The sequence below is a fragment of the Protopterus annectens genome, chromosome 4.part0 (assembly GCF_019279795.1).
Source record: "Protopterus annectens isolate FY-2018-M chromosome 4.part0, PAN1.0, whole genome shotgun sequence".
Taxonomy (NCBI): Eukaryota; Metazoa; Chordata; order Ceratodontiformes; family Protopteridae; genus Protopterus; species Protopterus annectens.
Window position 1 is genome coordinate 832,881,288 of NC_056733.1, and position 27,232 is coordinate 832,908,519.

General features: G+C 40.4%; 1 protein-coding gene across 1 annotated transcript in view; it reads right to left on the reverse strand.

The window, feature by feature from the left end:
• Window positions 1–27,232, reverse strand: part of CCHR4.PART0H22orf39 (chromosome chr4.part0 C22orf39 homolog) — a 137,144-nt gene that overhangs the window by 40,230 nt on the left and 69,682 nt on the right. The window contains exon 2 of the mRNA XM_044068777.1: window positions 9,651–9,818. Within this exon, the coding sequence (XP_043924712.1) occupies window positions 9,651–9,818 (168 nt within the window). The remainder of the gene's footprint in view (window positions 1–9,650; window positions 9,819–27,232) is intronic.

Genomic DNA, 27,232 nt, shown 5'->3' on the forward strand with positions numbered 1-27,232 from the left:
AGGCTCCCTGAGATTTACGGAACCACATCTTCCCACTCTACTGACTCTTGGGTTAAGGTCTAGAGGGAGTGGGAAAACGGACTCCCACGGCAGAGAGAGAGTCTTGCCTTTTTGCTCACACCTATTCAGCATGTCTTTCACCTGTGGCCCAAAGAGAAAGGAGCCATCAAAGGGGGTATTGGTGAAGGATGCTCGAAAGGGTTCCGCAAAGTTACACTGCCGCATCCACGCATGCCTCCCAAGGGCTACACCCATGCCCACGGCTCTACTCGCTCCATCAGCTGCATAGGAAATGAGCCTCATAGAGGAGTTAACTACAGAATTAAGCATCACTAGCTGGGAAGCTACTTTGGCTTGTGCTTCCTCAGCTGTAGGGTCTTGAAGGGTATCTCCAAGCTCTTTAAGGAGATCCATTTGAAGTAGAGTAAAATGACAAAGATAGTTCAGTGACCTCATGAAGAAGGTCGCTGAAGCAAACATTCACTTTCTGTACCGGTCCATCATCCTAGACTCCTTGTTAGGGGGATGAACAGATGAAGAGGTCTCCGCTAACTCTTTTTTGGTGGCTGCTGCTACCACCATGGCATCAATGGGCACACCTTTAGAAAGGAATTGCTTATCCTGGGGAGCTGTAATAAATTTACCAGGTCTCCTCGGAGTTGGTTCCACTGTGTCTGGAGCTGACCAAGCCTTTTGAGCCACTACGGACATAAGTGGGTCAAAAGGCGGAGAAAACCAGGAGGTGGAAGGTCGGGAACCGAAAGCATCCAGGAATACAGACTCATCCTCGGTAGGGGCTAGGGGATTCCAGTTCCCCCTCTGCCTAAGCATTTCCAGGATGTCCGAGAAGGAAACATCTTCAGAGGGGGATCTCGGGGACCCTTCCGATTCATCTAAGTCTGTATAAGAAGTGACAAACTCAGGGGAGTCAATGTGCTTCCTCTTGCACTTCTTCCGAGGGAGATCCTCTGAGGGATCAGGGGAGGCCTCGGAAGAAGAGGAAACACCCAATGGGGTGTCCTGGAGCATCAGTTCCCTACAATTGGGGTCTGGAGAAGGAGCAGAGGTTGGCACAGACACTACGGGGGATGGAGCCGGTGGGGCTGGTAGTGGAGCTGACTCAGGGGACAGCACACTCTGCATGACCTCAAAGGCATCCCTGTCTCAGGGCAGAGAAAGCTCTGGTTCCGAAGAAATAGGAATCTTTCTCCGTGCCGAGGGGAATGGCTCCAAGGCCGATGTTGGAGCCGAGCTCACCTGCGCAGATGCTCCGAGAGGGAGAATGGGGTCGGACAAGGGTCCGATGCCACTCGCCCCCTCACAGCCGATGAGGGAGCCCAGGCATCCAGATCCCTCGATCGAAGGTACTATCGAGGTAGTCGGAACCGAAGGAGATATGGTTATCGGAGCCGATGGTTCCACTACTCGAATCCCAATGAACTCCGGCTCCGAGCTCAATGGAGTTGGAGGAGGAACAGAAAGGGAGGTGGATGGAGCTGATGCCTGTTGAGGAGGGCTAGACAACATTTTAGTTAGTGCCTGTGATTTTAGCAACCTACTTACTACTCTCTCCACATCATGATCCGACAGCCTAGAGGATCGAGAGGAGTGTGAAGAACGGTGGCTACGTTCACTTTGCAATAATGGAGAGCCAGGAGCTGAATGAACTAACTCTAATGAAGGGGACCTCAGAATTTTATGGCTCCGAGACAGCTCCGAAACATTCGATGGAGCCAATGGAGGGGTTGTCTTGTTGGTGCCAGCTGGAACAGACATACTCGGTAAATCCTGTATTGGAGTCAGCTACGAAGGTGGAGCCAACGGTTTAGAGGATTTTGGGGATTTCACTGGCTGTGAACTCTTTGCCAGTGAATCCTGAAGTTTTAACAGACCCCTAAGGATCAATTTGTTCTTCCGTTCCTGCAGGACTCTTGGACTAAAGGCATGGCAGATAGAAAGAGTCCTGCAGGTGAACAGCGCCCAAACAATAGACGCAACTAGTGTGCCTGTCTGTCAGAGACATTTTCTGACAGCAGGAGTCACACTTTTTAAATCCAGATACTTTAGCTTCTTTAGACATATCAACCACAAAAAAAAACAAGCACCAGAAGAGAAACACAGATAGAAAAAAATTCTACTCTAGTCAAAGTACAACAGACTATGTAAATATATATAAAATTCTTTTTTTTTTTTTTTTTTTATGAATGATAGCAAAAACAGAAGGAAAGGAGAGTCTCTAAGTTAAACAGCTGTCCTTGGGAAGGGAGTGGGGGAGGGGAGAACTCTCTAACTTAAACGAGTTCTACTAAAAGGGACTATAAAAGAATAAGGTACTCAACAAGACACTAGTAAATAAAACTAAGAAACGTAATTTATCTAATAGTTTTATGGAGTATAAGAATATATTTCTACACAAAAAAATTTGAAAATACAAGCCTGAGCCAGAAAACGACATACCTCGCAGCTGAAGCGGCAAACGAGATATGGGTAGCTATCGCTAGGCATCATGGGATAAAGGGGTAGCCTCGAGCCAGTAAACAGCTCTCGAGCTATTGAAGATGGCAGAGTCGGAGCCGAGAATCGGCTCCGATCCCAAACAGCAAGAATGAAGGCGAGATAGACAACTTAACATCTATGTTGCACAGGCCAGAAGGGAGTCACCAAAATTATCTTGGGGGGGGGGGGGGATTCCTTCTGAATCTTCATAAGTTTCCTGGCTATCAGTGGAAATGTTGGAAAAGCATATAGGAACATTCCTGTCTAAGGAAAAGTACAGGCATCTGTCTTCCAGGCATTTTTGCATAGAGTCCTGGAGCAGAAGCTTGCCAGCTAATTGTTCAGACAGGAAGCAAATAGGTCTGCTTGAAAAACTCCCCAGAAATGGGACAATCTTGGAAGCCCCCTTGATCTAAGTTTCCTTTTTGGGTGGTTCTGCCCTTGTCCTGCTCAACCTGTCATACAGTTATGCTCTGATGGAATGTAGGATGCCTGTAGAGTGAGATTGTGCTGAGAAGCTATATCCCAAACTAACATGGCTAGTCAGCAATGGGGGGTACAATCTGGTTCTTCCTTGCTTGATGATGTATCATGACTGTGGTGTTGTCTTTAACAACCTGAAGAGGTTCAAGGGACCGAAGATGATATAAAGAGTCGAGTGCCTTGATCAGGGCAAGCATCTCCATTATGTTTATGTGCTTGTGTCTGGGCCATTTGTCTGAAACTATCTGTTGCCAAAGAGAAAAGTGAAGGCTCATGCTTTTTCAAAGGGAAAGGAGGATGCCAGAGTGGTAGTGGTGGTGATGTTGGGGGGAACAAGGTCCCTTGAATAGTCATTCTGACTTGTTCGACTTTCCTTGGTTTTGAGGTTTTCCTGAATTCTTTTTGGAATTCCCCTGCCATTTATTCTTAAACATCTGTTTACCTGCATGTGACAGAGTCTGTTTATTTTGTTTTTGTCAAAACTGAATGGGGATTAGAAAAGCCCTTCAACAATTTACAAAAAGAGGGATGAAAATCCTAGTGATTCCCTGTATCACCTTACCAATTTCATCACACTTTCTATTTAACATTGTATTGGATTGTAATCAACAAAATAAATCAACTAATACAAATTAAAACTATATACAAAGTCCATAACAGAAACATGTTCTATACATTATTAAAACGTTTCCAATAGATCTTTAAGTTTTAACCATGACAATTGTTTATGAGTAACATTTGACATTTTAGCATGCGCAGTTTGTCCTTCCCTATTACATACATTTTTGCGAGACAAATTAATTCTGAAGACAACAGGATGTTTTTACACTTCCAATTTATTGTGATATCTTTTCTTGCAATAGCTATAAGAGACCAGATGGCAGGTACTTGTGCTTTTGGAATGGAATCTGGAATTAGAGTATTAAACAGAAACAAATTGGTAGCAGTGCAATTATAACCATAATGCTTTAACAAAGTTTTTGAAATCTATCTAAAATGAAGTGATCATTTTGTATTCTAAAACCATATGAATCCAATTTGCATTTAAAACTTCATCACACCTCCAACACTTTACATTATCTTTTTTATATATAGGGCAATTTTGTGTGGTGTTAAACTTCTGTGTAGATACTTCCATGTAAACATTCTCCAATAAAGAAATGAGGTTGCATTACTTATGGATTTTAAAACTAAATCTTTGTTGAGTAGCTCCAGTAAGACAAATCAAAAAATGTATATTCAGATATTAAGATCCTATAAATTGACAGAAAGGACTTTTTTTGTTTTCTATACTGTTAATCTTGAAAAAAATTCTAGTATCTTTGGAATGGTCTTTGAATTCATGTTTAATGTTATTTGTATCTTATTACTAATAAATTCTCTAAATATCTGCATATTTATCCAATAATTTTGCATAAAGTTATAGCTAGCCAGAAGATAAATAATAATAATTTACATAATGCTGATTAAGAACCGATGCCAACATTTTAAGCCATTTTCTTCAATATCTAATATTTTACTTGGGTTAAATGAATCTAAATAACCATCAGTGTATGCTATTGGGAACGTTAGAATTAATACATCTTTAATGATGCAGTTACTATGCACCATTGTTTTAAAATTAGTTAAAAATATAGTTAAAGGGAATAGAAGTATGATATTTTCTAGTATTTACACTAAAATCCTTTATGATCAAATACATTTTGTCAACATCTGAAAGTGAATTATTACTTACCCCTGGAATATTAATTGATAATAAAACTGATTTACGGATCTTCTTCCTGTTTGAGGTATATGTAGAATTTAACCAGTGACTTACTAAATAAGATAACAGATTTAGCATGCAATAAAATGTTAGGAAAACCATTCCACCATCTTCTCAACTTTTAACATGCTAATCAAATGTTATTCTTGGTTTCTGAGGATACCACAAAAATGTAAATAATACAGAGTTTATTTGTTTAATCATTTTTAGATGGAAGTGAAACCAATGACTGTATATGGAATACAATTTTTGGTAGTATAATCATTTTTTTCAAAGTTAGCCTGTCCCCCACTGTGAAAAACATTTTATTCCAATTATCATTTTTTTCTATTGTGTTGATTAGAGATTTATAATTTGCTGTTGCCGACTCTGTCCAACTAGATTTTATTATAACTCCCAGGTATTCAAGTTGTTTATTTTCCCAATTAAATTCCTTATAATTTCCTAAAGAAATATTAATTTTCTATTTATCAATAAAGTTTGTCTTATTGTGGTTAAAACTTAAACATGAAATCTTCTCAAATTATTTTACTGAGTTAATAATGTGTTCTAATGAAGAATCAATGTTTCCACTTGTCAATAAAATATCATCTGCAAATAAATCTGTGACTATTTCCAGAATGTACCAGTTTTTCAGTAGGGGAACACTGTGGTTTCTTAGTCACTCAGAAAGTACTGCAAGCTGTTACAGATGGAATTTCCAGAGCTTTCAGCCGTTCCTCCAATTCTGTCAGCTTTGAGGGATGTGTATCACTGCCTGCAATTTTACTGATTAGTCAGCCAGCTGCCCCTAAAAGGTCAGCTAGAATGTATCAAGTTCCTCAGTCCTTTAAGTTTTTATACACTGTTCTTAAACCTGACCCAGCAGCTGCAGCTTTAGTTAATCTTATGTTACTAAACATTTAGCTAATTGCAATCATACTCTTTCTGCTGAGGATGAGACGATTACCGATAAGGATGGGGAAAAATTGTATGCTTCTGCAACTTTGATTTTCAGAATTTTAAACTGTCAAGCTCCTATGTTAAAATTTATTCTAAACAATTGGTCTAATTGTAAAAGTATGAGGACTGTTCTGTCTGCATTTTCTCTGTCAGGAAAATTTTGCCTTAAATAAATTGGTTTCATTGATTGTACAAGTCACTACTCAGTTTACAGTGTGTGTGTGTGTGTGTGTGTGTGTGTGTGTGTGTGTGTGTGTGTGTGTGTGTGTGTGTCAGTTGATACTTCTTTCAGGTCTATTGCCAGTGGTACTGTTTTGAGGAGGTTTGCCTGGCTGCATTCTCAACTTCCATGATGATGTAAAAGTGGGATTTTAAAATCTCATTTAGAGATTTACTTTTTTGTTCCTCTGCTGAAGGGGTAATCAGAAAGTGTGATGAAGGTACTGTAAAGAATTTTGTGGGGTCCATAATAATCGTTTCAGGATGATTTCTAAAGAGCAGACCAGAAAACGGAGGGGGGGGTAATTATTTATTGAGTTTACTACCGTTAATTAAGTGGACACAATGTTCTGAGCATTCTATTCAAATACGGTTCATACCAGAATGATAGCTCTGTTTGTAATCTACTGGACATAAGTAAGTTGTTCATAGTTGTGATACATGGAACTTTATGTTTTGAGCTCTTGGTATTTAGATTGTTTGTAATTGAAAATATTCAATGCCAATACCGAATCTTTCTACTACAATAAGCCTTAGTTAAAAGCGGTTTTAATGATTACGGGATACAATTAATTTCCCAATACGTTAGAAATATATCTAAGTGGAGAAATTGTCTGATATTGTTGTTAGATTTTAATTTAGTTTGCTTTGTAAAGTACTACTTGAGTGACAAGAACATTTATTGTATTAGACTAAACCTTACATAATTTTCTTGTAAAGAATAGGATTCCCATTACTGCCTATAAGTTAAATGAGAATATTGGCTAAGATATAAACTGATGATACTGAATTGAATTCTTAAAAGACAGAAGAATATAGCTATGTAGTCTAAGCAAGGCATTATTATAATCATTAGAAAAGTAACATAATATATCCAAGTTTAATTTTACTGTTATTGTCCTTCAAGAATCTTATCAGTTCATGAATAGAGCTATTGCCAAGTGCCATCACTCCCACAGTCTCTCTTTTAATAGATTCCATCCAATCATGATCCTGCTACATTAAATTGCTAGCTCCTTTTACATGCTGCTGAAAATAATTCCTCAAATCTACTTCACAAATTCTCTTGTACAGAGCTAAAACTGGGTGGAGGGGTGGATTAAAAGTACTTGCCACCTTAAAAACACTGCTTACTTTTGGGACATCCTTTAATAGCAAACTCAAATTTATCTTCCTCAAACACAACTTTAGAGTCATTATGCGTTCTGGTAAAGATGCTTGTTTGCTTGGTAAAAATGAAAAGCCCTTTGTTAAACAGACCGCACAGTCAATTTCCAATAATATCTCTGAATAACTGTAAATCTTAAAATCGCCACTGTTACTGTCATCTGTGGCCATTTATTCATAACTTCTTGCCTCAGGAATTAACTTACTTAAAAGAGTTAGTTAAATGAACAGCTCCTCTCCTTAACATTCTATATTCCTAACCATTCTTCAGTATGATTACCATATATTTCTTGAGAATTTAGATTTAGTTATCAGTTTTGTATTACTAGAAGTCCATCTCTTAAGACAATATTTATATGTTAGATTATCAAATAAATTACATACATATTACTGAGGAGAACTGGCTGCCCTACTAAATACATCAAGGTACAAAGGATTCTCCATCTTCAGATTATTTAATGTCTTAAGCATGTCCCACTAAAATGTGCTACCCATACCAAAAAGCATTTTCCACTGCAACTGACACAGTACAGAATGCATGGACTGTTCTTCATACTTAACAGTTCTTAGCATATATCACTGACTGTGATAATCCTGAAGACATAATAGACCACGTATCTCTGTATTACAAAAATTCTCAAAAAAAATTACTTAAGTCTCACTCAACCACAGTGCTCTATTGGCCTTCCAAAGAACTGCTAACAGCTCCCTAAAATTTACTACCAATGGACAGCCTATGAAGAAAGCTGAACACCTCCTCCTCAGTAAACACCTAGCTCTAACAGTGAATATAATGTAAATCTCTGCAAGGTATTTAGTGTGCTTAAGATTTCATTGATTCTGTTCTATGAAAGAACAGCAACAAACAGGTATTCAGTTTTGGTTCACATTCTTACCCTTCCTAATGGATGTGAAACATCACTGACTTATTAATCTCATCTGGACAGTTACCACCACAGATATCTATGCAAAACCCCCTGTATCACAATTTTTCACTGTAGATGGGAATAGCTTGTTTTGTTTAGATAGTAATACAGTGACCATGATTCAAAAAACATTAGCTCCACTAGAGCAGACCATTTCTTTGGATGCTGCATTCCCAAAACATGTTCTCTGCTTTCAGTTAAGTCAAAGACAAACCCTGTTGTGGCTAAAATGAAATGCTACAAAAACACAGTGGAACCATCCTCAAGACACAGACATCACAAGCTGGGAAACAATGGCCACCAACAGATCTTGGGGAAACAGATCAACATATGATGAAATGCTCTAGAAAGAAATTACTTTTTTTTAAAACTGAAGAGGGAATTCAACGGGAAGAGATGGAAAGAAACCCCAGCTAGTGGGCATCTTTCTCACATGGAGATGTATGCAGTTTTTTATGGGTTAAAGTAGTAGTTCAACACTGGATTGAGTCATCTCAAGGTCCACTAATGAAGGTGAAAAATGATCCTGGACTGCTGCTATGACTACATATGTGACCTTATTTTTGCTGATCTACTCCCCAGGTGTAATTTCAACAAAATATAACTGAAAGTGCATTAACAATCTGTCTCAGTGGTGCAGAGGCAGTAAGCTTCTCTTTGCTGCCAAGGACCTTGATTTAAGAACAGACCTGCTGCATCGTTAAGTGTGGACACAGTATAGGATAAAGCAGTCAGTTCTACTATTCCCAGAGGAGATGCATGTTTTACCTCTGCCTGCATAACCGATGGTGGAAACCAGGGACGTTGAAGACTCAGACCAGCAAAAAGGGAAGAGGCAGGATGTCAAACTCTATATGTGGGGGCAGACATTGTGCTTGCTGGTGTCACTGCAAGTCAGTGCCTCTGTTGAAGATCCTGACCAACCATTGTAGAATGATGGCTTGCAGCATCTGTCACTTCCCATGTCAGTCCTCACTCCCTAGTTCTAGGGATTAACAGCCATGAAGCTCCACCCTACAAAAAGTCATGAGGCCCAGCAGTGGACAGACACACACAATCACAGAGAAAGGAGCTATGTAGGTACTAAGGATGGAAGAAGGAAGCTGGGGAACAAGTTGGAGGTTAGCTATGGTTAAGTAGAGAAATGCAAAAAAATAAAAATATAATAGCCATCCTCTTCTTTCTCGTTTATCTTCATAGAAAAAGTAACTTGTTTCAAGATGTATGCTCAGATAAGCAGTGCAATACTGCTGTTTGTGCCAAATTAAAACTATTGAAGACATATTAACAGCAAAAACAATGCAGGTTCTGCAAATAAAGGCACATCACGGTGATCGAGTCATTCACAACCTAACTCACCCCACCATCAGTTAATGCATTATGCTCACTAAACACTGCAATGTACTACCCAGAACAATTACAGCATTATTACCCTTATACAAACTAGACTCAGTCAGTGGGGCTAAACTATGTCAACAAGGAGTTTGTTTTATGGCATCTCCAATAGGGGAATTGCTAGTGAATTAAAACATATGATGATCTACTACAAAAAATTAAGAGAATAATGTGATATGTAGCACTATATAGGACTTTGGTATAATGCATGCCACAAATCTGCATTCTTCTAAGAGATGAATAGTTGCGGTGCTTACCCTGGATTCCACATTCATCTTTTTCTCCCACTCTCTGCAGTTTAAGTAGTCTGCCTTCCACTGCTGGCAGGAGGGGCTCTCTCCATAGGTGTAGTAATAGTGAAAACGATTACGGATACTCTTGCAGTTTTTCCATTCCTCCCAATAATCACTACATGCTCGCGGAGGCTAAGGAAACAAGCAATCTTACTTCAAAGTCTGAACTTCCCAACAAAGCCTGTGCAACATGAAAGTGGCAAATACTTTTCCTACAGAAAGAACTACAGAGATATCAGAACTGCTGCTAAAGTAAATTATAGCGGTTTGACTGATTAGTAATAATACAAAACTAGCCTAATACCTTTTTTTAGAAGTGGGGAGTGATGACCAAGCCAACTGGCTAAAGAATGTTCAGAAACAGTTTCTGATGACACCGAACCTTAAAATAAATCAGCATACTCCTTTGCTTCGGTTGTGTCCAGGCACAATTACAACCACCCCAAGCTACCTACCAATGCCAGGGATCACAGTCACCACTTCAAACAACAAAAGGTACCATGTTTATCTACTAAAAACAATTCTATGGTTCCAGTCAGGACTTTTTGTATTCCGTTTCAAGTTGATGAACTTTACTGTCAATGCTAAGGAAAAAGGACAGAAACATTTTATCAAGCAAATAACATTTTACACATTAGCACACTAATATACAGTTAATACTAAGAGATCATTTACAGGGAATTATCAAAGACCGTATTAGCTAAGAAATTATTTGGTATAAAATAAATAAATAAATAATAATAATAATAATAATAATAATAATAATAATAATAATAATAATAATTAATAAAATAAGTTCTGAGAAAAAAATAAAACATCAAAACATGCAAATACATTTAACTTAAAATGAAAAGTGGCTCTAATTACCCCACATGAACTGCTTTACAGCCTACAGAGCACTGGGGCTCAGACCTCTTCATGTACTGTATTGTACTGACCTTAAAGCACCACAGGAGCAGTTACAGTACACAAGACTGAACCATCCACCCCCCCCCACATGGCCTGCTGTGGTCAGCTATGGTTCACTCTTCAAATCTATACTACTGCCATTCCCATGCATCCTTACATCACTTGCTTTATAGCTTCAAGCCACACCCACTCTCATTCAGTCAATTGCTAATCCACCTCACAGCCAATAAGATAAACATCTACCTGCGTAAGCTACCAGCACTAAGTGAACTACCAAAACTACTGCATTCCATAAATTTCCTCTCTACACCAATAATTTATGTCCATCCTTGTACTAAACAAGCTTAGCATGATAATCTTGCATACATATTCTCTGCAACTGAACCAATAACAACCCCTAACGATTACGTCAATATACAAACACAGTAGAGGGTTCAGTTAAATTACATTCCAGCCATCAATAGATGGAATTAGCTGTGGAAACAATACCCATTCCCTCTCCATAGGTAAATTTCAGCTGCCACTAGCTCCTCTCCTTGTTTACTGGATCTACTCGACCTGTCTTAAGTCTCCTCAAGGCTCAATCTGTGGCATATCTGGAGCCAGTGAGGAGATCAAGGCTGCCAGTGCAGGGTCATAAAGTCTGTCCCACTCCTGCCACCCACACCACCCTTGCGAACTCTGCAAGCACTGTCTCCCATAAGTGTATATACACGTCTGTGTATGTACAACCTTCCAACTGGGCGACACACAGCTTATGCAGCACAAAGCTCACTCAGCTCATAACATTGCCTCACTGCAGAGAGCCAAAGCTGCCTCCTCCAAGATGAGCAATCTGATGTCAGCCATTCGCTCGCATCCTCTCCCTGGAGCCCTTCCTAAACCTGTGCCACTAAAGGAACACAGGTCATCTTGGGTGCAGTGAGAGCTTTACTTTATAATTCTGCACTACAGGGTTTGACCTTAAAATACACCTAGAAAATTATAATTTGCACAGTCCTAACAACACTAAAGCAGGATACATAATTAAATCCAGATTCTGCTCCATACATAACAAAACTTTAACTCAAATTCCACTATCCCCATAAATGCTTACAGGGCAACAGCAAAAATAGAAGGGCTACCTTTAGCATACATGAACACAAGCCCAAACAACAAATGGGCATAACCGAAAGTGTGATGATATGCTTTTCTTTTTCTAATTTCAGCTGCTCCCGCTAGGGGTCGCCACAGTGGATCATCTGTTTCCATTTCTTCCTGTCCCCTGCATTTGCTCTGTCACACCAACCACCTGCATGTCCTTTCTCACCACATCCATGAACCTTATCTTAGGCCTTCCTGTTACCTGGCAGCTTCATCCTTAGCATAATTTTCCCAATATATTCTGCATCCCTCTTCAGCACATGTCCAAACCAACGTAATCTTGCCTCTCTGGCTTTGTCTCCAAACCTTCCAACCTGGGCTGACCCTCTAATATACTTATTCCTAATCCTGTCCACCCTCGTCACACCCAGTGCAAATCTTAACATCTTTAACTCTGCCATGTCCAGCTCTGACTCCTGCCTTTTTGTCAATGTCACTGTCTCCAACCCATATAACATAGCTGGTCTCACTACCCACTTGTAAACCTTCCCTTTCACTCTTACTGGTACTCGTCTGTCACAAATCACTACTGACACTTCTCCACCCACTCCATCCAGCCCGTACTCTTTTTCTTCACCTCTCTTCCACACTCACCACTACTCTGAACTGTTGATCCCAAGTATTTAAACTCATCCACATTTGCCACCTCTACTCCCTGCATCACCATTCCTCTATCCTCCCCTCTCATTCATGCACATATATTCTGTCTTAGTCCTGCTGACCTTCATTCTTCTTCTATCTGCAAACATCATAGTCCATGGGGACTCCTGTCTGATCTCATCTGTCAACCTGTCCATCACCATTGCAAATAAGAAAGGGCTCAGAGCTGATCCTTGATGTAATCCCACCTCCACCTTAAATGCATCCGTCACTCCCACCGCAGACCTCACCGCTGTCACACTACCCTCGTACATATCCTGTACCACTCTTACATACTTCTCTGACACTCCAGACTTCCTCATACAATACCACAACTCCTCTCTAGGCACCCTGTCATATGCTTTCTCGAAGTCCACAAAGACACAATGCAACTTCTGATCTTCTCTGTACTTCTCCATCAACACTCTCAGAGCAAACATCGCATCTGTAGTGCTCTTTCCTGGCATGAAACCATACTGCTGATCACTAATCATCACCTCCTTTCTTAACCTAGCTTCCACTACTCTTTCCCATAACTTCATGCTGTGACTGATCAGTTTAATCCCTCTGTAGTTACTACAGCTCTGTACATCACCCTTTCTCTTAAAAATCTGTACCAAAACACTTTCTCCATTCCTCAGGCATCCTCTCACTTTCCAAGATTTCGTTAAACAATCTAGTTAAAAACTCCACTGCCATTTCACCTAAACACCTCCATGCTTCCACAGGTATGTAATCTGGACCAACAGCCTTTCCATTCTTCATCCTCTTCATAGCTATACTTACTTCCTCCTTGTGAATCCACTGCACTTCATGATTCACTATCCACACATCATCCAACCTTCTCTCCCTCTCATTCTCTTCATTCATCAGCCCCTCAAAGTACTCTTTCCATCTGCTCAACACACTCTCCTCACTTGTGAGTACGTTTCCCTCATTATCCTTTATCACCTTTACCTGCTGCACATCTTTCCTAGCTCGGTCCCTCTGTCTAGCCAATCGGTACAGGTCCTTTTCTCCCTCCTTAGTGTCCAACCTTTCATACAACTCTTCATACTCCTTATCCTTAGCCTTCACCACCTCTCTCTTTGCCATGCACCTCATCTCCTTATAGCCCTGTCTTCTTTCTTCTCTCTGACAATCCCACTTCTTCGCCAACCTCTTTCTCTGTATACTCTCCTGTACTTCCTCATTCCACCACCGGGTCTCCTTGTCCTCCTTCCAGATGTCGCACCAAGCACCTTTCTAGCCATCTCCCTTACTAACTCTGCTGTAATTACCCAGCTATTTAGTAACTTCACTGCCACCCAGTGCCTGTCTTAACTCTTCCCTGAACTCCACCTCACAATTATCCTTTTTCAATTTCCACCATTTGATCTTTGGTGCTGCCCTCACACTCCTCCTCCTTTTCTTGATCACCAATGTCATCCTACAAACCACCATCCTATGCTGCCTAACTACACTTTCCCCTGCCACCACTTTACAGTCTCCAATCTCCTTCAGACTGGCCCTTCTACATAATATATAATCCACCTGTGTGCATCTCCCTCATTCTCACCCTATGCTCCTCCCTCTTGTTAAAATACGTATTCACCACAACCATGTCCATCCTTTTTGCAAAATCCACTACCATCTGACCTTCTGCATTCCTTTGCTTATGACCATACCTACCCATCACTTCCTCATCCCCTCTGTTCCCTTCACCAACATGCCCACTGAAATCTGCTCCAATCACCACTCTCTCACCCTTGGGTACAGTCATCACCACTTCATCCAACTCACTCCAAAATTTTTCTCTTTCTCATCCATCGCACACCCAGCTTGTGGAGCATATGCACTAACAACATTCAGCATTACACCATCAATTTCCAGCTTCATAAACATCACTCTGTCCGACACTCTTTTCACCTCCAAAACACTCTTAGCATACTGTTCCTTCAGGATAACCCCTACGCCACTTCTCCTCTCATCCACACCATGATAAAACAATTTGAACCCGCCTCCTATACACCTAGTCTTGCTCCCCTTCCATCTGGTCTCTTGCACACACAATATACCAAACCTTCCTTCTGTCCATCATATCAGCTAGCTCTCTCCCTATACCAGTCATACTGCCAACATTCAAAGTTCCGAACCTCACTACCACAGTCCTAGCCTTTACCTGCCTTCGGGCATGCCTTCCCCCTCTTCTCCTCCTTCAGTCAACAGTAGCCCAATTTCTGCCAGCACCCTGTTGGTCAACAGTACTGGTGGCGGTCATTGTTAACCCAGGCCTTGACTGATCCGGTATGTATATCTGTACTGTTGTCCGCATGTATGATTTGGCAAAATTTTACGCCGGATGCCCTTCCTGATGCAACCCTCCCCATTTATCTGGGCTTGGGACCGGCACAAAGAAATGCACTGGTTTGTGCATCCCCTGTGACTGGGTTGTGAAAATATACTTATAATCTTAAAATAATAGAAAATATACTTATAATCTTAAAATAATATCTTTAACTGAATCTGGACTAAGACCAGACATCTCATGTTACATGAGTAAGACAGTGAGACAGTTAGCGATCAAATATTCATAGATAATCAACTACATAAGAAAGTTGGGGGGTGTATAACATTACTTGATAAAGAAGCAAACCTCAATAGTACTGGTTGAGGTAGTCTCAACTGGATAACGTACACTTTCTCTGACAGACATATATAACCAACCACTACCACCTTCCAACTGAATCGAGAGACCCTGAACACTGCACTGTCTAAAACCAAACAACAGAAATTGATAAAATAGTCAGAGATATAAATGCTGACTGTAAAAGCCAGATAACACAACAATTAAACATGGTTCTAGCAGTACATAAAAAGTGACCCAGCCTAACAGATAAAGTACTAGGCGCAGTCCTACGGCAGGCAAAAATACAATCCCTGACAAAGTTAAGCAAATATATCTGATAAATGTTCAGCCCTAAAAATTCTAGCAGCTGGAATTTTAAAATGGGAAAACCACAACTCAGACTCATACTAACCTGTAACATTTCCAAAGCCAGCGAATCCTTATGGAAAACAGATGCTCTCAAAGAGGAAGCAGGTATGTAATTGTCAAGATCAAATTCACCAACAACTGTCGAGTTTCTATAATATACTAATAGCTAAATAAGATAAGCTGTTCCCCTCCGTGGAAACTGGTGTCTCCAGTTAAAAAAAATGGTTAGTAAGCAACTTAAAACACAAATTAAAACCACAAAATGTGGCTAAACTGTAAAGGGGGCAGTAATAACCAAAGTAAGAGAGAACACAATGCTAAGAAAATCTGCCTGAATAAATGCCAATAAAGCTAACGTGAACTACCTATACTTCCTGCAAACTAATATACTCAAAGTACTTAAAAGGCTCCAGTAGGCAATTAGAAATAATTAAGTACCAATACAACTGGTTCTGCTTCACAGAAGGGAAATGTTTAGAACGTTGGTGGGGAGCTTGCTGATTTAAATACAGAAAAGTAATCGTGACAAGACTTGAGTCCTGAGAAACTGCTTTTTTATAAGGTTGTTTTGGGGATTGGTAGAGACCCTATTTTAACAAACAGTGCATTGGGAGAAAAAGGCTTCGGACCATTCAGAGGATTTGGTTCACTAAATAATGACAGCCATTTAAGTTTCAGTTTTCCTATCTTTCAGGAAATGCAAGGCAATACAAAACCTTTTATTCTAGCAGCTTTCAAAGATTATGTACAAAAAATATATAAAATGTGTCCCTGGTTTTGGGCCTTTGTCCCCTCCCCAATAATTTTATTTTTCCAGATTTCTTGTGCCACAAAGTTGAGAGATATGGCAGAGTGTCAAATGCATTTTACAAGGAGGTGAGAGCTTCAGGGTAACAGACGTTTAGTGCTGCTTATGCCAAGTCTGTTTGCAGTGTGAAACTGTTTAGCAAATGACATCACTATTGTGCTAAAGTATTTATAAGCATTGTTAGTAGCACAAGTAGTATACTTGTTTTTGATGCGAAGGCTGTGGGTTCTACTCCTACAGTATGTACATGTATTGTGTTGTACTTTAAAGGGGTGGACGCTGCAGCCCTTAGTTACAGATCTGTTTTATGTGGAATTATTCAGATGACTTACTTCTGTAGAGATGGTACATTGACTGATATTGGTGGATTGTAATGACAGAAATTTGAGTAGACTTCTATTGATGAAATGTTCTAAATTGGACAGTTTTGTCATTCTTGGTTTATACCTTTTTAGAAGCTTTTTAATCTGGTTCAAGTATATGTTTGATTTTCTGAACAGTTTGATTATCCAAACTACCCTAGGTCCCAATTATTTTGGAAAATTGGCTCTCTACTGTATTAATGATCTGAAATATAGCATATCCTCATCCTTCCACCTCCCCCTTCAACAAAACTCTTACAGCATTGCCCTGACCACCCCAGGAAGGAAGGAAAACTCTGCCTTAGAACTAAAAAAAATCTATTTTTTTCATTCTATATCTGTTTTCTGAGCTATTTTAACATCCCAGAATCACGCTCACTGCTTCTTACAGAATTTTAATATGTTTTCTGCAAAATGGATGGGGACTGACATATCAACATGATCTTATTTTTCTTCAAGCCTTTCTCTTCGCCATAGTCCAATTCAAGTCTGCTTTGTACAAGTCACTTTAGACACAAGAAGTAGTGGTGTAGTCCCATGCCATTAACACATAATGGGATTAGTGCCAAGCACTGTCTTATATACTGTCTAACAGGACAGCTTATTTTACTTCTTGAATGACCCCGATTTGCGTGCATCTCAGGGCTTGTTTTATAGTATACTAAGAAATTATATAGCTGCAACTAAAACAGTTGCTAAATTGCTGGTCTTTGTTCAAAGTATCTTTTTGTAGTCCAAGATGAACTGACAGCCCTTCCCCCAACACTTTGGTAAATATGCAAATACTTTACAAGAATAACAACAAAAAATTTCTGACTTTTCTCTTAAGTGTCACAGACATAGTGGATACTATATTCAAGTCATCTTAAAATGTGCAGTAGTATAAACAAACATTTATAGTTTAAAGCTTAGCGTTTCAATACTGCTATGCTACTTAGGTAAATTTGACAAAACAGGTGACAGTTGCTTTTGAACCACTGACTGATCTAATTGCTCTTGTGATGATGTGAGGTATTGCCAGCTATGCCAGGAGAAGTAAGGCAGTGGATGTGTAATAATATACCAACATAGATAGCTGGCATTTTATAAATAACTACATGTCATTTGTATACTGAACTAATTTGTACAGATGCTTGTGTTGAAAATGTTTTTGCAAAGTTGCTTGTGTTAAAAATGTACCAACAGTGGGTCCTGATGTTATTCAGCAGAGTACCTGGAGCAAAGGAAAAGAGGGAGTATTTACACTAATTGCAAGATGTGCTCCAACAGTGATAGAAGAGGAAAAAGGATAATAATGGAAAATATATAGTACGAAGGGGCTACTGGCAAGGGAGGGAGATTGGCATGCATTTACATTCCACCTAAAACTGCTACAATGGAGCTTAAGAAAATTCTGGGAGAAATAATCAGCTTTCAGCAAGGAATATTACATATAGGTGGAGACTGGAATTTGGTTTGCAGCAGTGAAGATGCGTCTCAGGGCACCAGAAGGGAAAATATACCAAAGGAGGGTAGATTTTTGAAAAAAAATTATTAAAATGTTTGGCTTGGAAGATGTGAATTCAGTACTAGGAGTTTGGAGTGAATTTACATATTATTCTCCAAGATACAAAAACTGGGCTAGGCTAGATGGAATTTCTCTCTCACAAGAATACATGCATTTAATTGAGGGTCTTGAAATGTACCCAGCAACTATTTCAGATCATGCGCCAATAATAACTAAAATAAAAATGCAAGGTAATGAAATAAAAATAAGACATTGGTGTTTTCCCACCTATCAGCTGAAGAGAGAGGAATTTAAGGATTGGGTTTTGAAATTAATTCATGAGCTACTAGAAAAGTTAGAAAATTCTTCTGAAAATATAGCTAGGGAGTGGGATACAATTAAAGTGGAGTTTAAAACTAGGGTGGAAATAAAGGAAAGGGCAATATGGCTAAGAAGTAACAAGAATTATTTAGGGGGACTGACAAATGTTAAAGTATTGCAAAATAGGAGGAATCTCCAAGAACTAGAAAAGGAGCAACTGCAGAATGGTAACAGAAAATAAGGGATTACCTCGGTAATATGCATGAGTTTAGAAAGATTGCTGTTAAGCAACTTTTTTTTTATAATAATTTTAGAGCACAAAAACTTTTAGCACAACAGAACGTGGAAAAGGCTTTCACCAAGCTTAGAGAGCCTATAACAAGGAAGATAACAAGAGATCCTGTAGAGGTATTAGAAATATTTTGAAAATTTTATGAAAGCCTGTATAAAAGTAGAGAAATTACCCCAAAAGTACCTCACCAAGAGGATCAAAGGGCTCAAACAGATGCCATATGCTGCCCGGTTAAAGAAACTCCAGCTCTACTCAGTGGCATACCGCCTGCTCAGAGGTGACCTGTGCCTGACGTATAAGGCCATGTCCAACCCGGAATTAAGGGACATGCTGCACCTCAAAAAATCCAAATCCCATCGAGCTACACACTCGAGAGACTTGAACCTCAGCACTGAAATAAATAGGACATGCTGGAGGGACAGATTCATAACCCAGAGGCTCCCTTCACTATGGAATAAAATCCCAGTCCAGGTTAGGCAGAGTCCCTCATTGACTCTCTTCAAGAGGAATCTTGATGAGTGGATGGGAGAGGATAGGTTTACCCCGGGTATCACTTCTGTGTCACTGTTAGACAGAGGCACAGTATACTAACCTCGAAAAAGGGCATAGCAAAATTAATTTAAAATGGGTGGCGAAAGCCAAACATACTCTGGCTAGGCTTATAAATGCCCTAGGGCAGATAGCCTAGTATGAACCTATGAACCTATACTGAAATCAAGAAAAGGTACAAATGGAAGTGTTTATGGAAGAATTAAATATGCCAAGGTTAGAAGTAGATGAGGCTCAATTACTAACAGGTGGGAAGAAATGAGATAAAAATGGCTATGTATCACCAATCTACTGGAAAGTCCTCAGAAATGGATGGTATTCCTGTGGAAGTTTGGAAGGTAGGAGGGGGAAAAACCTGCTAAAGACCTGGAAGGTTTTGTTTAACAGTATTTTAAGAGGAGGAGAGTACCAGCATCCTGGAAGAAGACAGTGACAACAGTAATACCTAAAGAGGGTAAATACCGATCGGATCCAACTTCATACAGGTCCATTTCAATACTAAACCATGATTATAGTGTGTTTGTGTCTACAACTGCTAAAAGAATGCCAAAAGTTGTACCAAAATTGTTAGGTATGGATCAGTGTGGTTTTGTGGAGGCAAAGAAAGTATTTGACAGAGTAGACTGGGACTTTTTGAGCAGGGCAATGGAAGCATTTTTTTTCCCCAATACAATTACAAGGTTGATTAGGAATATATATGAGGGGTCAGAGGTGAAAATTAAAGTGGGTGGGGCCTTCTAGGATAATTTCTGCTCGAGTAGAGGAACCACACAGGGTTGTCTGCCTTCCCCTTTGTTGTTTGCATTATATTTAGAACCACTGGCAAAGAAAATAAGGGACTTAGAAATTCAAGGATATAATTGGTATGGTATTCAGGAAAAGCTGGCTCTATTTCCAAATGAAATTATTTTATACATGACAAAACCAGAAAGACACATTACACTGTTGTGGAACATTTTAAGACGGTTTCAGATCTTGGGATACAAAATGAAAGAAGCTAAAACAAAGGCAACAGCAGTAAATTATGTACCCACACATGAATTGGTCCAACAATATCCATATTTGTGAGAACAATAATAAAATGAAGTACTTAGGAGCATGGATTAGAAATGACTCTGTTGTGGCAGCTAAGGATATGTGGGAGAAGACTAAACAGAAGAGAATACAATAACTGAAAAACTGGAAGCTTTGTTATATGGATACTAAGATACAAGCAATTAAAATGCTTTTAGTCCCTTTAGTTTTATATACAGGTCAGGCATATTTTTATCAACCAGAGGAGAAGCTGTGGATTGCAATTAAAAAAAAAGAGTTGAATGATTTTATCTGGGAAGGGAAGACAGCAAGGGTCAAGTGGGATAAGCTGATTGTTCCAACAGAACAAGGCAGACTAGGATTACCCAATTTGAGGGGGTATTTTAGAGCAACACAGTTAAGGCTCTTATACATAGCACAAGCAGAAAACTATAATAAAATGGAAAAGAATGATGAAATGGGGGGGGGGGCTCAAGAAATAAGGAGAGATTGGTATTTGGACGCAGATTGTTATGGAGAACAACAAAAATCATACAGAGTATTATACTCATAAAACAGAAAATAGCAATGAGTATTCTAAGAACTAAACCAGCACAAAAATAGAGAAGAGAGATTCTGCTGAAAGGGATGACTGGTTAGGGATACAGACAAAAGGCAGGAGGGGGCTGGAATTTATTGGAGAAATCTGGCAAAGGAATCAATGTATTGGGAGCAAATAACTAGAAAGGGAAATGTAATAGAATGGGAAGAGGCCAATAATGTATTTGGACTGCAGGTTACAGATTGCCTTTCCTAACAAGGATTGATATCAGAATATAAGCAAAGAGAAAGAAATAGGGCAGTCCTAAATGAAAGACCAGCATTGGTAGAGTTTTCATAGAATCTAGAACAGAGGCTGCAGTTAAAAAAGGAACAATTAGTACAGCATATAAAATATTGCATGATAATTATAAGAATCAAATCAGAGGAGCTTAGAAAGGATTGGGAGAGAGATTGGATAGGCAAGTCCCAAAGACAATGGGGGATATAAGTACATCTCCCAAATATGCAACAAAGTCTACAAGATGAAGGATCTTTGCCTGGAAGTGTTTACATTGGTTCATAGGTAGGTACTAGGCTATCGGCCTAGCCAAAAAGGTTCCCTGGCTTCTGCCGCCCAAGAAAATTATTTTCCTGTGCTCCTGTCAAGCAGTGCCACAGAAGTGATGCCCAGGGTGAATTTTCTATTTCCCATCCAGTCGTCAAGACTTATCTTAAAGAAGGCCAATGAGGAGCTTTGCTTGACATGAATGGGTAATTTGTTCCAGAGTATGGGAAGTCTTTGGGACAGGAATCTATCCCTCCAGCATATTCTGTTTATTATGTTGACAAGGTTTAGGTCCCTGGAGCATGTGGTTCAGAGAGACTGGGATTTCTTTAAGTGTAGCATGTCCAACAGCTCTGGGTTTGACATAGCTTTGTACGTTAGGCAGAGATCGCCTCTGAGTAGGCAATATGCGACGGACGGAGTAGAGCTGGAGTTTTTTGAGACAGTCTGCGTATGACATCTGTTTGAGGCTGATAATCCTCTTTTGTGAGGTATTTCTGTGGCCTTTCCAATTGTTGTAGGTGCCTTGTGAGATAAATGCCAAACAGGGCATTGTACTCTATAATGGGTCTGATGATGGATGAGTAGAGAGGAATAATGACCTCCTTTTTTCTAGAGGAGAACCCTTTTGTGATGGTGTGCCACGTAGAAGGATTTCCTGACTACTGTGGCAATGTGGTTATCAAAAGAGAGACTACTGTCCACCTGTGTCCCGAGGTCTCCTATCACACTTTCAGTGTTAAGTGAGCTACCGCCTATGTGGTAGTTCATGGGTACTGAGTTTTTCCCAAAGGGAATGACAATGCACTTCTTGCCATTGAGCTTGAGGCCATGACTTTGACACCATGCATCTGTCTCTGTGATGCCCTTTTGTAGAATGTCTACATCATTAGGTGACTATTATGGCTCCCAGTTTACTGTCAACTATGAACTGTTAGCCAAAGACCTTCTGTGTTGGCCTGCACTTCAGAGAAGTAGATGCCTAACAGGACAGGACCCAACCCTGTGGTACTCCACACATCACTGGTCTGAAGTCGGACTTGGAGTCGGCTACTTTTACTGTGTGGGTTCTGTCAGTGAGCCAGCTGGCCACCCATCTTGTGACATAGGGTTTTATGCCCAGTTTAGTGAGTTTATCTATAAATCCAGAGTGGGGGATGGTACTGAAAGCCTTGGCAAGGTCAAGATAGGCTGTGTGCACTACCTTGCACTCTTCTACGGCTATAGTGACTGCTTCAAAGAGGTCAATCAGGTTTAATAGACATGATCTACCTTTTACAAACCCAAACTGAGTGGGATCCAGGGTTTGGAGGTTACCTGCATCTTTGTTTATAAGCTCCAAGATGATACGTTCCATGGGCTTGCAGACCAGGCTCGTCAGGCAAATAGGGTGGTAGTTTCTGGGGTCCATGGTGGCACCCTCTTTGTGGAGTGGGATAACCAATGCTGTGCACTATTCAGTAGGCACATAGCCTGAGGTCAGGCTATGACTGAACATGGTGCTTAGGTGGGGTACCAGTTCGTTCTCTAGTTCATGCAGTATGCGCCTGGGATGTTGTCTGGTCCCATGGATGCTGTGTTCTTGGCTTTGGAGAGTGCAGTCTTTACTTGTTCAGCTGTGATTACAGGGGGCTTTGCATGCTGCCAGTATTAAGATGGGCCCTTTGGAGGGTGAGAGGGGGGTAAAGTTAGCACTGAACCTGCCAGGATGTTGGCAATATCGGTTGGTTCTGTATATTTAGTGCCATTGTGCTGTAGCTCCGAGCAGATCTGAGAGTATTGCCATTGTGATTCTTGACATAGCTGCAGAATGCTTTGTGGTTGTCTTTGGAATCAGTGGCGATTTTATTTTCATAACTGGCTTTGGAGGATTTTAAAAGGGATATCAGCTTCTTGCTGAGGCTGACCAGGGAGTTCCTTCAGTCTTGGGATTTTACTCTCTTCTTGCAACAGCTTCTTCCTTCTGTTGTAGAGTTTGTTTATGGCAGGGGACCACCAGATTGGCTTCCTTTTTTTGGAGGACAGCATCTTGGTTCTGTTGGGGATGGCACGATCCATGCACTTGTGTATGTACTTATACAGTACATTTGTGTAAGATTTAGCAGTCTTACCTCTATTTTCTGTCTGCATGGGTGTGTCATGAAGTTTGCCACTTCTGTCTTAAGAAGCATGAAGTTGACTTTGGAGTAGTTTTTGAAGGTGGTTGGTTTCCTTAATGGGGGTGGGATATGGATGTCTACGGGGATTAGATTGTGGTTGGATCTGACCAGCGAGGAGTTGACCTCTGGCGTGGAACACGGATTACACATATTGGTAATGACCAGGTCCAGGATATTACTGCTCCTGGTGGGGGTGTGGACAAGCTGATCCAAGGCGTTGGAATTTATGAATTCCAGAAAATGTTGAATGAATGAGTTGGTACACGAGTAGTTTTCCCAACTGATGGTGGGGTAGTTGAAATCACCCATAATTAAGGTATTGGGTTGTACCTTAATATTTTCCAGTATCTTAAGAAATGAAGAGTGGGAATCCTGGGGCATGGTGGAGGATCTGTAACAAAGCTACAACCTGGATTGCAGTCTTGCCCAGTGTTAGTTGCACTTGGACAATCTCGGATGCATTATGTTGAGCAACTAGCCTGGAGGTGTGGATATCCTTAATGAATATGGACACGCCTCCACCTTTAGTGTTTCGGTCCAGGTTAGGTGGCCAAAAGGTGTGGTATGAATTACAGCCTGGTAATGCAGGGGTGCTCTCTGTAACCCTGAATCAGGTCTTTGTCACTGCACAGATGTTGATGTTCTGCATTTTAAGGAGTGCCTCGAGTGAGTGCATTTTGAGGTTTACACTTCTAGCACTAAATAGCATTACCCTCAGAGTTTGCTTGCTTGTCCTGTTACAGTGGTGAATTTAGCATTTGAACCTTGCCTAAAAAAGGCATTATAGGGGTGGCAAGAGCCTTAGCCAGTATCCGGAATCCCAGGGGTGACAGGTGCAGGCCATCTCTGGCAAAGCATTGTGGTCTGCTGACCATGTCATCCCAAGGCAGACATAAACTGGATCCCCTTAGAATGACACCAGAAGCTTAGCCAATTGTTTAAGTCAATCATTTTGTCTTCGTACTATTGTATCATTCTGGGTGATGGCAGAATGCTACTCAGGGCTAGGGTCATACCCTGCCTGGGCTACAAGATCCGAGAGCTCCTCCATGTCTCTTTTCATGTAGTCCAGGGAGGTATGGCTCAGGTCATTCACACCAACATGGACAACGACAGAATTGTATTTGTACTTGCTGTGGAGTGAACTGAGTGTGTGCATTATGTGGCAAATCCTGGCACCCAAGAGGCAGCTGACAGTAACTTTCTCCTTGTTTAACCTGGTGAGCAAGACATCAGTGTGCCTGACTATAGTCGCCTATGACTAGAGTGTTGGGTACGTTGTTTTGCCTTATGGGCTGAGGTTGAGTGGCACACTGATTTTGTGGGCTATGTGTCATTTGGGTAGTGTTGGGGTGGTGGTTGTCTACGTTTCAGCTTGGGAGGTCTCTGTTGCTTGGGCAGATTTTTATTGAGAGCCTCTGTGATTGTGGGTGTGTGCTTTGTGTTTCTATCTGTGGGTTTTGAAGGACTGTGTGTTGAGTGTGGTGTTGTGCAGGTGTTAACCTTCTCCTCTTGACTGTCTAGTCCACACTTGGCTTCCAGTTTGGCTATATAAGTGCATCTCTCACAGGTTGTAGTGTTGGGTGGTAGGAGGAGAGGGTTGTCACTGTACATGAGGCAATGGCTACATTGCCCCAAGATGCCCAGATTCATCAGGTGGACAGAAGAAAACACCAGGAGTTGCCCCATGGACATGCCTGGATAGGTGCTTATTATTTAAGTGTCAAGAACTGTTTTCCTCTTGACAAGTGAGGAAAGTCGAGTGCTGTAGTAATTTGTAGTTTATTTAGTGCTTACAATGCGTTCTGAGCAAGTGCTGAGCACAAGGAAACAGTTTTGAGTGTTGAAACTAAATAACTAGCTAGTTTTAGCACCAATCCCAAGAAGAGAAGCAGGCCACAGCCTGTTTGGTGATCCAGTCCTGTCCCAGATGACTCAAAGGTCTGCAGGCTTGTAGCCTTTTTCTGTTAGATGCCTCAAATAGCAACCAGTCCAATCAGGTATGTTAAGTGCAGACACTCACTCTCCAACCAGATATTTTTATACCCAAAGTAGCCTCCAAATAATTTTTCCTCCGGTCGATGGCAAATGTTGAAGGTCTGACAGAAAAGAAAGAGGTGGCTGGGAACATATTTTTTGGGAGTGTAATGAACTGGCAGACTTTATGGATTCCCTGCAGACCTCTCATTTGGAGATGCTTGGCGAGTGGAGTGGACTGACTAGGGAGATTATTTTTTTTTTGAGCTATGTTACAGAACTGGAATTGCCTAGACATAATAAAGCCTTGCTGAGTCTAATTATGGTGGCTTCCAAAAAAGCAATTTCTAGAAAATGGAAATCATAGTCCAGACCAACTTTACTAGAAGTAGTGAATATAGTAACGGAGATAAAACAAGTGGAATTAGGATCTTTAGAAAAGGGATGAAGCAAACTACATATGAAATAATGGGAATGGTGGGAACAATATATGCAGAGAAGGAACAAGGTTTAAGAGGCAGGATTTAAATGAGCCATATAATGCTTAACTGACAATGACTAGATAGATTATAAATGTTGCATACTGTTTGCAACTACAGTTGTTTCAATGGTGTCCAATATATAATGTTTACAGCTAAAGTGGTGTCAATGTGGTTTGCTTTTCGTTTATGCAAATGTAAGACTGCCTGTGTCATATGTGATAATTTAATAAAGATGTTTATTGAAAAAAAAAAAACAGTGGATCCTAACTGTATTATAATTGAATTAAATGTGCATGTTTTAACAAAGGCTACTGGAAGAGAAAAGGCTAATCTCAAAGTTAAAACAGTAAGAAATTACATTACTGGGCCTAAGCCATAAAGATATTATCTCAGAGTTTTGAATGAAACCAGGACACAATGTCTGTAAGAAGTACGGTTTATTCACTCCTGTAGGAACAGTGGAAGCATTTTATGGTTTTATGACATCCAGGAGCTGCAGCAGATCTTAGCAAAGCTCAATCTGTGTGTATGGTAACACACAGGTGCTAAAATCCTGGCAGCTTCTAGTGTTGGTGATAGTGTGAAAACCAGAAGTCAGAGGACCAGATGTGATGTCATTCTGTAAGCTATTCCAGAAATGACATTTAGATATTATATTGAGAAGTCTCTCAGACCAAGTACTCTGTTTTGGAAAACTGACCCAGAAGGATCCCTCACCTACTTCATCTTGCCTTGCTTTAGTAAGTAACCAGGGAATAATACCTCTTTAGATCAGTCAGGAAAACATAGTGAGATTAGTCAAGTATTGTTTTTCTGTAACTGTATGAACCTGTCCAACTGTGTTATTTTAATATTTCCTGTGATTGAGACTCTGGTGTTTACTATAAATAGATATTTAGTATTTTCATGTTCTTGTATTATTTATTATTAAATATAAACTGTTCAATGTTACCATACCCAAAATACCTTTGTTGTATATTTTTGCAGTGCCATCTCTCAGACATTGTAAACAAAAGGATTCCCACAGGGTACATTACTGGGACCCTGATATTACAGTCAACAGTTTATCTTATGACCTCTCAAATATCAAGTGCACACTGTATGCGGATGATGATTCTTCTTCTTTCGGCTTTTCCCGGTTAGGGGTCGCCACAGCAGATCACCTGTCCGCTCATGATTGGCAGAAGAATTTTTACGGTGTTGAGTTGCCAGCCTAGTGCCCAACCTTCCACTGAAGGCACAAACATGCACACACTCATACCTAGGGCCAACTTAGAGTGTCCAATCCACCTACAGCATGTCTTTGGTATGTGGGAGGAA